The 14,522-nt window shown below is 42.0% G+C and overlaps 1 protein-coding gene across 1 annotated transcript in view; it reads right to left on the reverse strand.

The window, feature by feature from the left end:
• The window catches only part of LOC122755738 (aryl hydrocarbon receptor-like), an 88,034-nt gene that overhangs the window by 37,445 nt on the left and 36,067 nt on the right, over positions 1-14,522 (reverse strand). Inside the window, exon 3 of the mRNA XM_044004539.1 lies at positions 2,549-2,670. Within this exon, the coding sequence (XP_043860474.1) occupies positions 2,549-2,670 (122 nt within the window). The remainder of the gene's footprint in view (positions 1-2,548; positions 2,671-14,522) is intronic.

The following is a 14,522-nucleotide window of genomic DNA, read 5'->3' on the forward strand; positions in this document are numbered from 1 at the left end:
AAGGCCTGTCCCTCAGAGGCAGCCAAAGGCTCAGAAAGACCAAATCCGAAAACAGAGCCTGTGATTTAAGAAGCCAAAGTCTAGGAGGGGCAACTGCTAAGACCTCAAAGGAAAAATCCTCTTGAGGTGGGGCAGGCCTGAGCGATAAAAATTGCCCATGTGAAGGGCAGCTAGGTGGTGCAGTGGATAGAGCACTGGCCCTGGAGTCAGGAGGACCTGAGTTCAAATCTGGCCTCAGACCATTGACATTTACTAGCTGTGTGACCCTGGGCAAGTCACTTAACCCCAATTGCCTCACCAAAAAAAAATTGCCCATGTGGAATAAATGGAGCCTGGCTAGCTGGCATCAGGGTGGAGATAACTGAAATCCCCAAGCCTGTAGGGCATCAGGAATAGAAGAGATTTATACAACAATTTCATCAAAAGCTTAATGGGATTCAGGAGGCTTCATTAGTACACCAAGGAATTAGAGGCATAAGAAGAAAGTCCCCCACCTCCACTCCAATATCAGCTGGGAGGCAGAAAGGAAGCAGATCTTCGAAGAGGGAAGGAGGCTAAACAAAAGCTTCTGAGGATGCACCTGTAGTCAAGGAGGGCTCTCCAATCCTTAGCCAGTCATCACTGGGTGAACCATGGAAACAGGAAAGCTAGAGCCAATGGCGTCAACAGCCCAAAGGAACAGAGAGCCAGCTCTCTGGTTTTCTCTCCCTCTCTTTTTTAATACAATTTGCTGAGTGAAAGAAGTTAGAATTAAGGCAGAGAGCGATGAGGAAGGCTGATTGCAGCTCATGCCAAGCAAGTATTTTCTAGTATTAAAACAATCTACCAACAGAAGACTTGTTGATTGATTGGGATGGGTGACCATGTAAAATAGTGAGCTCCCCATCACTTAGAGTATGCAAGTAGAAACTGCAACACTGTTGTCTCTAAAGTCCTTTCCAGCTCCGACAGTTTTCATTCTCTGAATCATAGAAGTTTTATTCCATGGAATATGGACCTGGTCATATTTCACTTAAGTAATATGGTCATGAGCAACCTAAGTCTTTCATGAGATTAACACAGGGTATCATGGGCTTGTAGATCCATTCCCACTGTTTTCAGTCCCATCTCCACTGGGATGGAGTGCATGCTCAGTTTTGTCCACATCTTGAATATCACCTCCCTACTTATTCCCCCTGCTGCTAAACACAGGTGAACTTCACAGCCCAGCCTAAGGGTCCCTCTTGCTGTTCCCTGATCCTGGCATCCCATCTCCTGTCTCAGTGCCTTTAGAGAGGCTGCTTCCCATGTTTAAGATGCATCCCCTCTTCTGCAAGACTCATTGAAGGTAGCCTTTCTAAGGAAAGTCTTCCCTAATCCTCTCAGGTGTCTGCATTCTCTCTCTGCTCAAATTATCTCATATTTACTTATCTGCTAGCTAACGTACTGGGTACCCAATAGAATGGAATCTCCTTATTTTATTTCATATCACCCTTCTAATCACCAACACCCCAAACATTGTACCCTACATATAGTACACCTTTGATAGTACATATAGTACTCCTTTAATAAATACCTGGTGGATTTGAGTATTGCACTTAGGAGTCAGTAATATCTGGGTTTGAATTATGCCTTGACAATTACTTAGCTTCATGACTTTGGGCAAATTATTTAATTTCTTGGTGCCTCAGTTTCCTCTTCTATAAGTTGGAGATAATAATAGTACCTACTTCTTAGTGTTGTTGGAAGGATAACATAAAATAACTTGTATAAATTACTTTGTAGACCTTAAAGCAATATAGAAATATCAGCTATTATGGTTGGTGGTGGTGAACCAAATTGTCAGTTAAATATTTGTGTCTTGTATTACAGACATGGATCTCTTGGCTTCATCCAAGAGCACTCATTTTTGAGGTGTAAAGTGCTAAAATTCTAGCTAGTCTGTCTAAAAATATCTAATGAGTGGTCGCCAATAAATTATAAGCTTTAGCAAGAGTTTAGACTTTTAAGCATTTATTAAGGAGAATAAGAATTTGGTGAAGAGAGAGAAAGAGGCCTAGATGCCTACATCTATCTATCTCAGGGGGCCAGCATTTTTGCTCCACTCTCCATGAAAATCCTGATATAAAAGAGAACCACCCCTTCTTCATCCCACAAGCCTCCTGTGAAAACTGGAAACGTCCTGTCCCCACACACACAGCTCCAAGCTAATTGGCTGATACTTTTGATAGACAGTACCCACGAGCAAACATCACTTCCTGATGCCAAAGAACTGACCACATGGCTTGCCCTCAGATACCTTCTCCTCATGGCGGAGCTTTCCTACACCAACTCTCCAGCAGGTGGCATCACTCCAGTCGTTACAGAGGACAAGCAAGATCCTGAATTGTCAAAGAAATTGTCGAAGAAAAATGGATGTGGGCTCTATATATTTGAAAAAATAATCTCAAGAGAGAAAGTTTCCTGGTGAACTCTGTGCTGATATAAATATGCTCTGAGTCAGATCCCAATGGATTCCCCCTCCTCACAACTCATGTCTGGGAAACAGATACAGGTATCTTGCACCTACCTGAAGAAGCAGTTCTCCTTCAGAAAAGGCTTCCTGGTTGATATGGGGAGGCATCTGGATACTTCCTTCTGAATTTGCAGATTGGTCATCTGGCCGGCCTGTACTGGGGTTCTTCAAAATGGCTGAGAAAGAGAAAGGGGATTTGTTACAATCTAGCTGAGGGAATGAGCAAACCCCAGCTGATCTTTCCAGATTTCTTGGACATGACTCTATGTTCCAACTAAATTGGACTCCCATCTGTTCATTTAACTTTGCACACCATCTCCCAACTCCAATGCATTTCTATGAGCCTTTCCCCATATTTAGAATTTTCCCTCTATCCCATCTCTAGCCATTGAAGGCCTCATTCCCTTCAAGGCTCATCTCAAGGCTCCCCACTCTGTGAAGTCTTCTCTAGCCATTTCCCTCACCCCAACCCTCTACATATCCACAGGACTGAAAGTGTTCTCTCTCCTTCCCCATGTAGAGCTGTCTTTTGTCCTTAACAAGTGGTCAGATTTGAACCCCAACTCAGGCTGAGGCTGTGAGGCTCAGCCATAGATCAAGGTCTGCCTTTTCTTTGGTGGTGGTAGTTTGGGAAGGGCATAGAGTGACCAGAAGAGTAATGCTCTTGCTGCCTACAAAATAAGTGGTACTGGTATGGCACCTAGCCCCCAAATCCAGATAATAATTTTCAGAGACCTACAATCAAGTTGCAAAGCAAAAAAACCCAACATTTTAGATCAAAAGTAGATTCAAAGAACTGACCTGCTTCCATACCATTTATAAAGATGAGCAGAGGATTGAGCAATGTCTGTAATTTTTAACTGGGGAAGCAAAGAAGGAACAGGAAGCTGCTATTGGACATCAAGAGCCAACTCCATTTACTTGTGCTAATTCCACTCAAGAAAGTGTTGAGCTTAGGAAGGCATCCACAAGCATTAGGTGGCAGCCTTCCACTCCTCAGCCTATGCTCAGGGTTATGAGGATATGAAAGACATGGTGTCTAGTCTGGAAGGGCTCACCAAGTACTTGGAAGACTCCAAGCCCCCATTGAGGTCCAGCTCTGAAACCCTTTCTACGATGCTTCAGTTTTTTCCTCTCCAATCCAAGTGATCGAAGCGAGTTTCCTTTGCCACAGCTCTGACTGTCATGGGCCCCTGCTCAGTAGCCTCTAGAAGCTCCCTTTGACCTTTAAAGTCAAACACAAACTCCTCAGTTTGGCATTTAAAGTCCGAAGTGATGGTGCTTCAGCCCCAAATGACTTTTCTAGCCTCATAATATGCTACCCCCAAGCATGTACACCACAGTCCAGCCAAACTGACTGGCTCACTGTTCTTAGAATCTCTTGTTTCCTTCAAAAATCAGCTCAGTGGCCACCTCTTAAGGGAGGTCTTTCCTGATATCTCCAACTGCTAGTATCTTCTCCTACTCCTAGAAAAATTTGTCGGCATATATTTTTGCTGCTTGGTCCATTAAAATGTAAGCTTCGTGAGGGCAAGGCATACAACATATCTCCAACTCCTATTATAGTGTACAGCACACAGTAGGCACTTAGTAAATGCTTGTTGAACTGACTTGCCCAGGGTCACATAGCTAGTACTGAGGTCAGATTTGATCTTCCTGACTCCAGGCTAGCACTCATTTCATTGGGACATGTACCACCACCTACCTCTTCCTTACTCATGGGGACTCAGCAGTGGAGCCAAGCATGGAGCTCAAGTCACAGAATCATAGAATTGTTTCAGTCTTGGAAGGGATATAGGGGGGAATTTTGTCCATCCCATACCCCAGGGTGAATCTATATAAGATCTCTTGACGAGTGGTCATCTTATCTTAGATTGAAAAACTCCAATGAGAAAGAACCCACCGCCTGAAGCAGTTGGTTCCATTTATTGATACCCCAAGTGTTAGAAAGGTTTGTATATTTTTCTGATAAGGTTCATTTATTCAACAAGGGGAAGAAAGGGAAATAAACATTTACATAGCAGAAGTAATCATTATAAAGCATTGTTAAGAGCTAAATAAATGTCAGTTATTATTATTAGCTATTACTATGTGCCTAACATTGTGCCAGGTAGTGGGGAATATACCCCAAAATGAAAGGATGGTGACTTCAGATGTCCACAAAAATAGTAGCACAATAAAATGTAACCATTGTAACAGTAATGATGAGTATAATAACAGCATTTATATAACACCTACTGTGTGCCAGGCACTGGGCTAAGCACTTTACAAATATTATCTCATTTGATCCTCACAAAAAGCCTGGGAAGTAGGTGCTATCATTATTCCCATTTTACAGATAAGGAAACTGAGGCAAACAGAACTTAAGTGACTGAACAAACACACAAACACAGAACCATTAAGTAGGGCAGGATTACTGCTCTCAAGGAATGTACAGTCTAGTAGAGCTTAATTTCAGGATTTATATCTAACATTTTAATAGGTACTATTTGTCAGAACAAAGGTGAACTTAAGTCACATGGGGTAAGGGAAATTTCTTCTTGGCTGCCATGTCAACCTAGAGAGTTCAGGCCTAAGAATTTCCATTTTGCTTGACTGAAAGCTTTGGGTTTTGAATATCCTAGAAGACAGCTCCTGATTTTCTACTCCAAATTAATCTTGTACACTCAGAAAATATCTTTGCTCACATCGTTCCCTCTGCTTTAAAGAAGGTGTGTGTGGGAGGTGGGGAGGAAGAGAAATACAGCTCATTGTGAGGGCCAAAATTTGATATACGGAGCATTATTTGGGTGACTCACCTTAATATTGGGGTCCTGGAAATATAAGGGACCTTTTAGGTTCTCCCTCTGCTCTAAACTGCCCTTTTAGATATTTCTCCCAGGCCAATAAGAAAGGAGCCTCTAAGTTTTAGTTCACAAAAGGATCAGATTTTATTACTTGGGAATTAATTAAACAACAAAGGTGAAACTAATAAAAAATCAAAGCTAAGGAAATAGGAAAATAGAAATACAGATACATATTATTAACTCTAAACTTCCTGTGCAGTCCCCAGACTGTTTCTAATTTAGCTAGTTCAAAGGATTTAGGGTTTTCCATAAGTAACTCACCCAACACCTGAACAGCCCACCAGTCTAAGGTTGCTCGTGTGCCACCAGGCCAGCAGTCACCACACACTGAGCATGAACATGTGCCACCAGAACAGCGGTCGCCCAAGACAAAGCACAAACATGTGCCACCAGTGCAAGGGCCAAGAAGGAAAAAGGCTAAGTTCCGGAAGACTTGTAGCATTCTGGAAGCAGCCCGCCTCCCTTCAGGGAGCGTTCAATCTCTCCTCCCCCAAAAGGGGAGGTCCTTCAAAAGCTTCCTTTCTGAGCTCAGTAGCATAAGTAACCTCGGGGTGGGCCAGGGCCCATTCCAAATGAGTTAGCTAAAAACGGGAATATTAATCTTTACCACAAATAATTTTTACCACATCATACGACACAGCGTTAAAGAAAACCTGTGTGGTATAAATGCATGCACCAAAGATCAGTAACTTGTTTTCCTTGAAAAGAAAACATTCACTTAGAAAAAGATATCAGTCTAATCCCACCCTGACCCTGCAGCCCAGAGCTCAGAGAGATGAGTGAGATTTTGCTTGAAGGTACACTTTTTTTTTTTTTAACTTTCCTTGTGTTCATTGCCAGCCAGAGTATCATGAGAGGTCACAAATTTAATTTACCCCATTCATTCACTCCCAGAGATCTCTCTATTGCCAAATCTAACAGTCTCTTGTCAGCCTTAACCTTTATCTGCCTCTCTGCTACAGTGAACACTGCTGATCACACCCTCTTCCTGGAAGACTCCCTCTTTCTGCTCCTCTTACCTTTTCTCTTGTGGTTTTCATAAACACTCCTTTCTCCTGGTTCATCTCCTACCTGTTTGACCACTCCTTGCTCTCTTTTGCTGCTTCATTATACACATCATATCCCTACACTGTGGGTGCCCCTAACCTAAAGCCCCTTCTCTTTCCCCACTATACTCCATCTTAGTAACCTTATTAGTTCCCATGGGTTCAGTTGTTATCTCTCTGCAGATGAAAAACAGATTGCTTTCTATCTCTATATATACACACATAGCCCCATCTCTCCCCCAAATTTTGGTCCTACGTCACCAATTGCCTACTGGATATTTTTACATGGATGTTCCAAACATATCTCAAACTTAATATATCTAAAACTAAATTTGTTGGTCCCTCAAAAAGTCTCCTCTCTTCTAAACTTCCCTTTTTCTTTCACAGACACCACCATGTTTCTAGCAACTCAGGTCCATAATCTTGGCATTATCCTGGATTTCTCATTCTCACTGGAAAGAAGGAAGGAAAGAAGGAAGGAAGGAAGGAAGGAAGGAAGGAAGGAAGGAAGGAAGGAAGGAAGGAAGGAAGGAAGGAAGGAAGGAAGGAAGGAAGGAAGGAAGAAAGGAAGGAAGGAAGGGAGGGAGGGAGGGAGGGAGGAATTGAGGAAGGAAGAGAGGGAGGGAGGGAGGAAAGAAGGAAGGGAGGGAGGGAGGGAGGGAGGAAGGAAGGAAGGAAGGAAGGAAGGAAGGAAGGAAGGAAGGAAGGAAGGAAGGAAGGAAGGAAATAAGCATCTATTAAGCATTTATTATGTACCAGACATTGTACTAAAAATAAAAACAAAACTACTGACATTTCCAGCCTGAAGAAGCTTATGTTCTTATTGTTTAGTCATTTTCAGTCATGTCTGACTCTTTTTGACCCCTTTTCGGTGTTTTCTTAGCAAAGATGCTGGAGTGATTTGCCATTTCCTTCTCCAGCTCATTTTAAATAGTAGGAAACTAAGGCAAATGAGGTTAAGTGACTTGCCCAGGTCACACAGATAGGAAGCATCTGAGGTCAGATTTGAACTCAGGTCTTCCTGATTCCAGGCCTGACACTGTCCACTTTGCCACCTAGCTGCCCTACATTCTTGGTGTGTTGTGTTGTTTGTACTTCATTTTTGAAGCTGACCATGATATCCCATGTTTTGACTTGCTTATGAATCGGATTTGTGAGGCAGAGTTGTACAGTCATTGGCCTCACTCTCTCTTCCTGAGTCATCCAAGTCCAGTGGCAGGAAAAAAGTCAAGAGGATGCGCGATGGTCCAGGATGCAGTGGACGAATGGTAAGTGCTTAATCAGTGCTTGCTAATTGCCCGCCTCTCAATTTCATCCCACTCCTGTGTACCTACTCAGCCTATTTTTCAAGGGCAAGCTCAACAGCAACGATCTCTCCTCTGTATTTCTATAGAGTTTATTATTTGTTTCCCTGTAGCCACAATTACCGAATGCCCAGAACAGAAAGTTTTCGGCAGTCATGAGAACTGTGAAATGGTTCTAATAGAAGGAGACAGTATACAAAAAGGAGCTGAAAAGGAGGGAGGTGAAAAATGAAGGCACTGAGCTTAGAAGAAGCCTTTGAACAGGTCAAAGAAGGGTGTGAAGAGTGGCCTGGGCCCTCTGAAAAAGGGAGACCCTAGGAGGAAGTCACTATTGGAAACGGTGGCAGGGATTAGGGTGACATTCAGCTGGGGAAAGCCATGGGAGTGGGTGCAGGGTCCAGGATGAGGAGGCCATAGGTACACTATGAGACAGCGTCAGAGGCACGATCTGCAGCCTTGCCTATCCAATGAGGTGCCAGCTCTGGCCATGTCAACATTCCCCACATCTCTCACGTTCTGCTTCTCTCTCGTCACACAGGTTAGTTCAAGCCCTCATCACCTCTCACCTAGATTATTGTGACAGCCTCCAAATTGTTCTCTCCATCTCAGCTTTCCCCACCCTGATCCATTCTGTACACAGCTGCCAAGGTAGCTTCCCTTATGTGCAGACCTGATCATGTGACTCTCTTACTCAGCCCATTCCAGCTGTGTCCTGTCACCTCCAGGAGAAAATATAAATTCCCCCTCCTAGCTTCGAAAGCCTCGCATGACATGGTCCCGACCTGTCTCTCCAACATCGCTGGCTATTATTTCCACCCCAGACACGGCTCCCTCCAAACTGGCCTCTTCGCTGCTCTGCATTCACAATGCCCCATCGTCCTTCTCTGTGCCTTTACATTAGCCATCACCCTGGTTCCCTCCACCTCAAAGAGTCCCTCTCTTTCTTTGGCATGCATTTCAAGACCTCCAGTCTGCACAAAGCCCTTCCTAAGCCTCCCAACCCCTAGTGGCCTTCCTCCCAAACTACTCTATATATGTCTGCACTTATTTACTCTATGTTTGTTATATATGTGTGGTGTGTCTGGTATAGCTAGAGATGGATGGATGGATGGATGGATGGATGGATGGATGGATGGATGGATGGATGGGTGGGTGGATGGATGGAATGAAGGAAGGAAAGAAGTATGAGTGGATGGGTGGATGGATATATATATTATATATATATATATATATATATATATATATAGAGAGAGAGAGAGAGAGAGAGAGAGAGAGAGAGAGAGTAGACAGACAGAGAGATGATGGTGTACTTCCTATCCCCCCCATTAGTATGTAAGCTCCTTTTCCTTGAATCCTCAGCACCTTAAACAATGTCTGGTAAATAATAGTTACCTAATAAATACTTAATATAGCTGCTAGGTGGCACAATGGATAGGGTGCCAGGCCTGGAGTCAGGAAGACCCAACTTCCTCAGTTCAAATCTGGACTCAGACTCTTAGCAGCTGTGTGACTCTGGTCGTCACCTCACCCTGTTTGCCTCAGTTTCCTCATCTGTAAAATGAGCTAGAGAAGGAAATGACAAACCACTCTAGTATATATGCCAAGAAAAACCCCAAAAAGGTCAGAAAGAGTCAGACATGACTGACAAGGACTGAACAACAATGAATACTAAGTGATTGACTTAGCTGCTCATTCATCTATTCATCCATCTAAAAAGCTGAGTCCAACCTGCCCATATCTCATAAAGTGAATCCTTCCTTCTAGTCAGATTAGTCTACTCACTGTCCTCCATACCTTTCATGAACATGAATCCACTTTCTGTCTCTATGCATGTTTCCTTCTATTGACACATTCTCTCCCAATCTTAATACCAAATACCAGTCTTAATACAATAATACTTAATACTTAATACCAGTCTTAGTGCAACTCCCTTATTTATTCAGATGGAAAACCAAAGCCATTCAGGTCAACTGTATAGGGAGCTACCTATTCAGGGCAATTCATTGTTCAATTTAATGAGTTCATAAGATAATGAGAGCCCTTACAAGTGAATTGTCCACGTCACAGAGCTGGGTTTTACACAGATCTTCCACATTGACCCATGACCATAGTCCTTTCCACTTTGAAAATCCTATCGTTTAAGGGCCAGATGAAGTTTCATCTTTTCTCTGAAGCTTTCTTTAACCCCGTCCAGTTCAGTGATTTTTCTTGGTACTTAATGGTATGCCTCATTCAGTGACCTCTCATTTCCTTCCTCTTCCCTAACTGTGGGTTTCTCTCTTGCACTCTCCTTTCTTCTCTCTTACATTCTCTGCTTTGGTGATTTCATTAGCTCCTATGGGTTCAGTTACCATCTCTATACATATAACTCCAGGATCTAAGCTCAAGTCTAATCTTTCACCAAAACTCCAGTATCCTAACTCCATTTACCTATGGGACAGCTCTGCCTGGATGTCTCTCGAGCACAGCAAATAATGGTGTAACAAACTAAACTGAGCCCTTTCCCCCAGTCCCCCCCAAGCCTCCTCCTTGGCATCATCTTCTTTATTTCCATCAATAGCACCACCCTCTTCCAGTGACCCTGGCTTGAAAATCTAAGGATGCCACTTGACCCTTCCCTCTCCCAGGTGCCCCCTTCCTCATATCAGTGAGCTTCTAGGTCCTATTCATTCAAAACTGAGCATCTCCCTCAACATCAGTCACTTTTTTGCTTAATAGAATCATCATCATGAAGTAATTAAAATAGAAATGAGCACAACCAAGAGAACACTGTATACAGTAATAGCAATATTGTTTTGGGAATGACTTTGAGCGAATAAGTTATTTGTCTACTATAAATACCCAAATTAACTATAAAAGATGTGGATTAAGATGTTATCTGCATCTAGAGAAAGAACTGATAAGTAGAAGTATGTACAGAATCATTTTACATACACACACACACACATATTTGTTTCTAATGAGAGCCATCTCTAGGGCTGGGAGGGAGGGGAGAGGGAAATTGTAGAAAAAAAGAGAAAAAAAGAAATTTACATGATAATTATGTTGTCTATTTGAAAGGAATAAGAAGTTGTGCATAGGAAATTTGCAGTTTCATGTACAATCATCTTTTTTATCATATTATGTTGTGGAAATGCTTGTTTTATTCTATAAATTAAAAATATTTTTAAAGCAGCATAATCGTTTCATAGTTAGGAACCTCCTTCCCAGGGTTGGCCACCAATAGATTGCACCCTGTTTGCTGAACACCCACTGAGTATATGGACTCTATTGGGTACAACAAAGTCACAGGAAATACTCCTTCCTAAAATGTTTAGCCTGGAAATAAGAAGATTTGGGATGGGGAAATAAAGATGTTATTATTGCTGTCTTCAAAATGTTTAAAGACCCAAGATATGGAACTCAAAGACTCGTATGAAAAAAAGGGATCTGAAGTCAGAACTAAGACCTCTGAGTAAAAAGAACAGTGTGAGACAGATCTGGGTCAATAGAAGGAAGTGTCACTTAGCAAACTGAGCTATGGCCACCATAAGAATGGGTAGGGTCACCTTCACTGGAAATCTGCAAGAAGCTACTGGATGATGGTCTATTCTGTATGTGGTAGTGGGATTCCTGCTTCAGGTGTGAGGTTGGCCTAGCTAGCCCCTAGTTCTTTTTTTTAATTTTATGAACTAAGGAACATGTCAGTATTGATCAGTAGATAGGGATAACCACCATTACTGACAATCCACCCATCCCAAAACAACTAAGTTGACTGCATTTGGAACAAAAGATGTTGAGGGGAAAAAGTAAAGAAAAACATCCCACAGAGGACTGTGTATTTTCCTGTTAAACCCTCCACTTTCCATACCATCCAATGCAGATCCATGCACATTAAACTGGAAGAATCTAGCCAGGTGTTGGGAAAAATAAAAAATAAAATGAAATAAAAAACAACCCTGAACTCCTGTGTTCTTCACAATTTCACATTTTTAAATGTTTTCTTTCTCCACAGATAAGCCTGTACATGCCCAATATGTGTCTAGCTGTGAAAACATGTCATGAAATCTCTGGAGCTGATAAAGAAAGATGACCATTTTTGCTTTTGAAGAGAATGATTTCCTTGTTCAGGAAAATCCTCTTATCAGCTTTTAGGTGCAATGACTATCATAGAGTGGGAAAACAACTGGGAGGCCACCTGGTCCAAAATCCTCCTCCATGCAGTAATACATCCCCCCCCCCCATATCTACAATATTCTCATTCAATGTTTATCCAGGCCTTTCTCAAAGGGATGAGTTGGATTCCACTGGCCCACAAGGCAACCCATTCCATTGCCAAACAGCTCTCGTGGTTCAGAGGGTCCTTACATCGATGGATCTTATTAAAGGAGCCAGGGAACGGGGTGAGATGGGGGTTGCTATTAATAGAATCCTAGGGTGAAGACCTAGTAGGAAGATCCCTGAGCCAATGAGCCTGCACACTTTGTACCCCTTATTATTGAATTATGGAAGGGATCAGATGATATAGATATTATGAAGCCAGCAGGTTTGTTCAACATTAGAATCAGTTATGTAATTCAGGATGACCTGAGTTCAAATCCAACCTCAGATATTTGACACTTACTAGCTGTGTGACCCTGGGCAAGTCACTTAATCCTCATTGCCTAGTTTTAAAAAAATAGAATCAGTACGTATATTGATCCTCTATCTGAAGCTACCCCCATCCCTTATCTTCTGGGAAAAGCAGAAAAGATGTCTTTATTTTTATGCATTCATTGTAAATCACATTTTGTCATGTATGAGAAAGAAACAGAGAGAGAGGAGAGAGAGAGGGAGAGACAGAGACAGAGAGAGAGAGAGAGAAGGAGGGAGAGAGGAAGAGAAACGAGATGGAGGGAGGGAAGGAGAGGGAGCAGGGAGGAAGGGGAAGAAGGGAGGGGAAGGAGCAGGGAGGGAGAGAGCATGCATTTCTTAAGCCCATGTTATTTGCCAGACACTGTGATAATTGCTGGTGATACAAAAATCAAAGAAGACAAGAGTCCCTGCTCTCAAGGAGCTTACATTGTAGCTGAGGAAGATCAGATGTAAAGGGGAGTTGGAAAGGTGGTGGGGAGGAGGGAAGGAAGGGAGAAAGGTTCCCACACAAGAGCAAAATGGCTGACTGGAGGTAGAGCCCAGCTGTGAGGAAGCTAGACATGAGGACAAGAGCAGCTGTGTGTGGGGGGGCTGGGGGGGGGGACTCCTCCAGGGGCGGCATCCCCAGGTAGGGACTCCCCTATCAGTGAATGAGCAGATTTCAGTGCACTCAGCTTTGGGTCAGTACTCGAATATGTTTTTCTTTCTCTTCATTTGGTTAAATCGATTAATTGCTTATTAACAGTATCGGTCACTCGGTGTATTTACCAATTCAATTGTTCTATGATTCTTGATCTTTTTATTTAAATTTTGCTTCCTTTGTGCCTGTAATTAGTGTGTTAATTTGTTCATTTTCTAATTCCTTTTGCTGCAAACCGTCCATTAATTTTCTATTTGTCCTCTTTTGTGAATATGTTCATTCAAGAGCACAAATATGCCTTGGAACTTTGACTTAGCATTGGCTACACTCCAAAAATATTGCCATGTGGTAGTTATAGTGTCGTTATCTCTAATATGATGTGTGAGTGTTTCCATCATTTTTCTTTAATTCATGAATTATTCAAGCAGTCATTGTGACTTTCCACACTGGACTCCATCCTTTTCTCATGTCGGTTGTTGTTCTTCAGTCACATCTGACTCTTCAGGACTCCATTTAGAGTTTTCTTAGCAAAGACACTGGAGTGGGTTTCTTCTTTAGCTCATTTTACAGATGAGAAAACTGAGGCAAGCAGGGTTAAGAGACATGTCTACATTCCATAGCTAGTAAGTTTCTGAGGCTGGATTTAAACTCAGTTATTCCAGACTCCAGGCCCAGTGCTCTGTCTACTGAGTCATCTAGTTGCCCTTTTGATGGTGTATCCATCATGAATTACTTTTCTAAAGGAAATTATGCTTTGATATGTAAGTCTGGTGGTTAAAAACCCCCTCTCTAAATTTAGCTGCAAATTCTCTGTAGCCCAGAGCATGATGCACTATCATGAATGTTCCTGGTGTTTTCCAATTGGGGGGGGAGGGGCAGGGAGTACATGATCATCTTTTTTTAAATTTAATTCTCTCCAAGAACCTAGCACACTGCTTCTAGCCCTTGCACTTAGGAGGCACCTAATATATGTTTATTGCTTGGAAATGCCTAAAAATGAGCCTTAGTACTTTATTCCAAGTGCTAGCGGATTTTTTCATGTTGATATTGTTTATATGACACATTATATTCTCTTCCTGGAGTACTGACATCTTCCATTACTGCCGATTGCCCATCTAAATCTTTTGGCAACTCAGTTAACTTTTCCTGTATGTATTTAGCTTCTATTTCATTATGTACAAATATGTTTCATGTTGATAGGTTGCAGTTATCAATGGTATCTTTGTACATGACATAATTTCTTTAAAAAGTCTTTATATATGCTTTCTAATTTGACTTGAGCTTTGCCAACTATGATTGTGGCATGACTGGATCTTCTGGAAATTATAGAAATGTAGTCCATTTTAGTCCAGCCCATCCCTGCAACTCTAGAAACACCTGGGAATGCTCTCTGAAGGTAAGAAATATATGGTTGGGTTGGGTTTTTTGATCTATTAAAGAATTCGTTTAATAGAGTAATTCATTTCATTTTGATTCAATGTCATGATTGTTTAATCATAGAAGTTGTTAAATTTGACTTATCCTCTACTGTTTTTTGTTAAATTATTTGTTTTTTGAGAAGGAACATCATTCCCAGAG

Source organism: Dromiciops gliroides, chromosome 4, assembly GCF_019393635.1.
Source record: "Dromiciops gliroides isolate mDroGli1 chromosome 4, mDroGli1.pri, whole genome shotgun sequence".
Taxonomy (NCBI): Eukaryota; Metazoa; Chordata; class Mammalia; order Microbiotheria; family Microbiotheriidae; genus Dromiciops; species Dromiciops gliroides.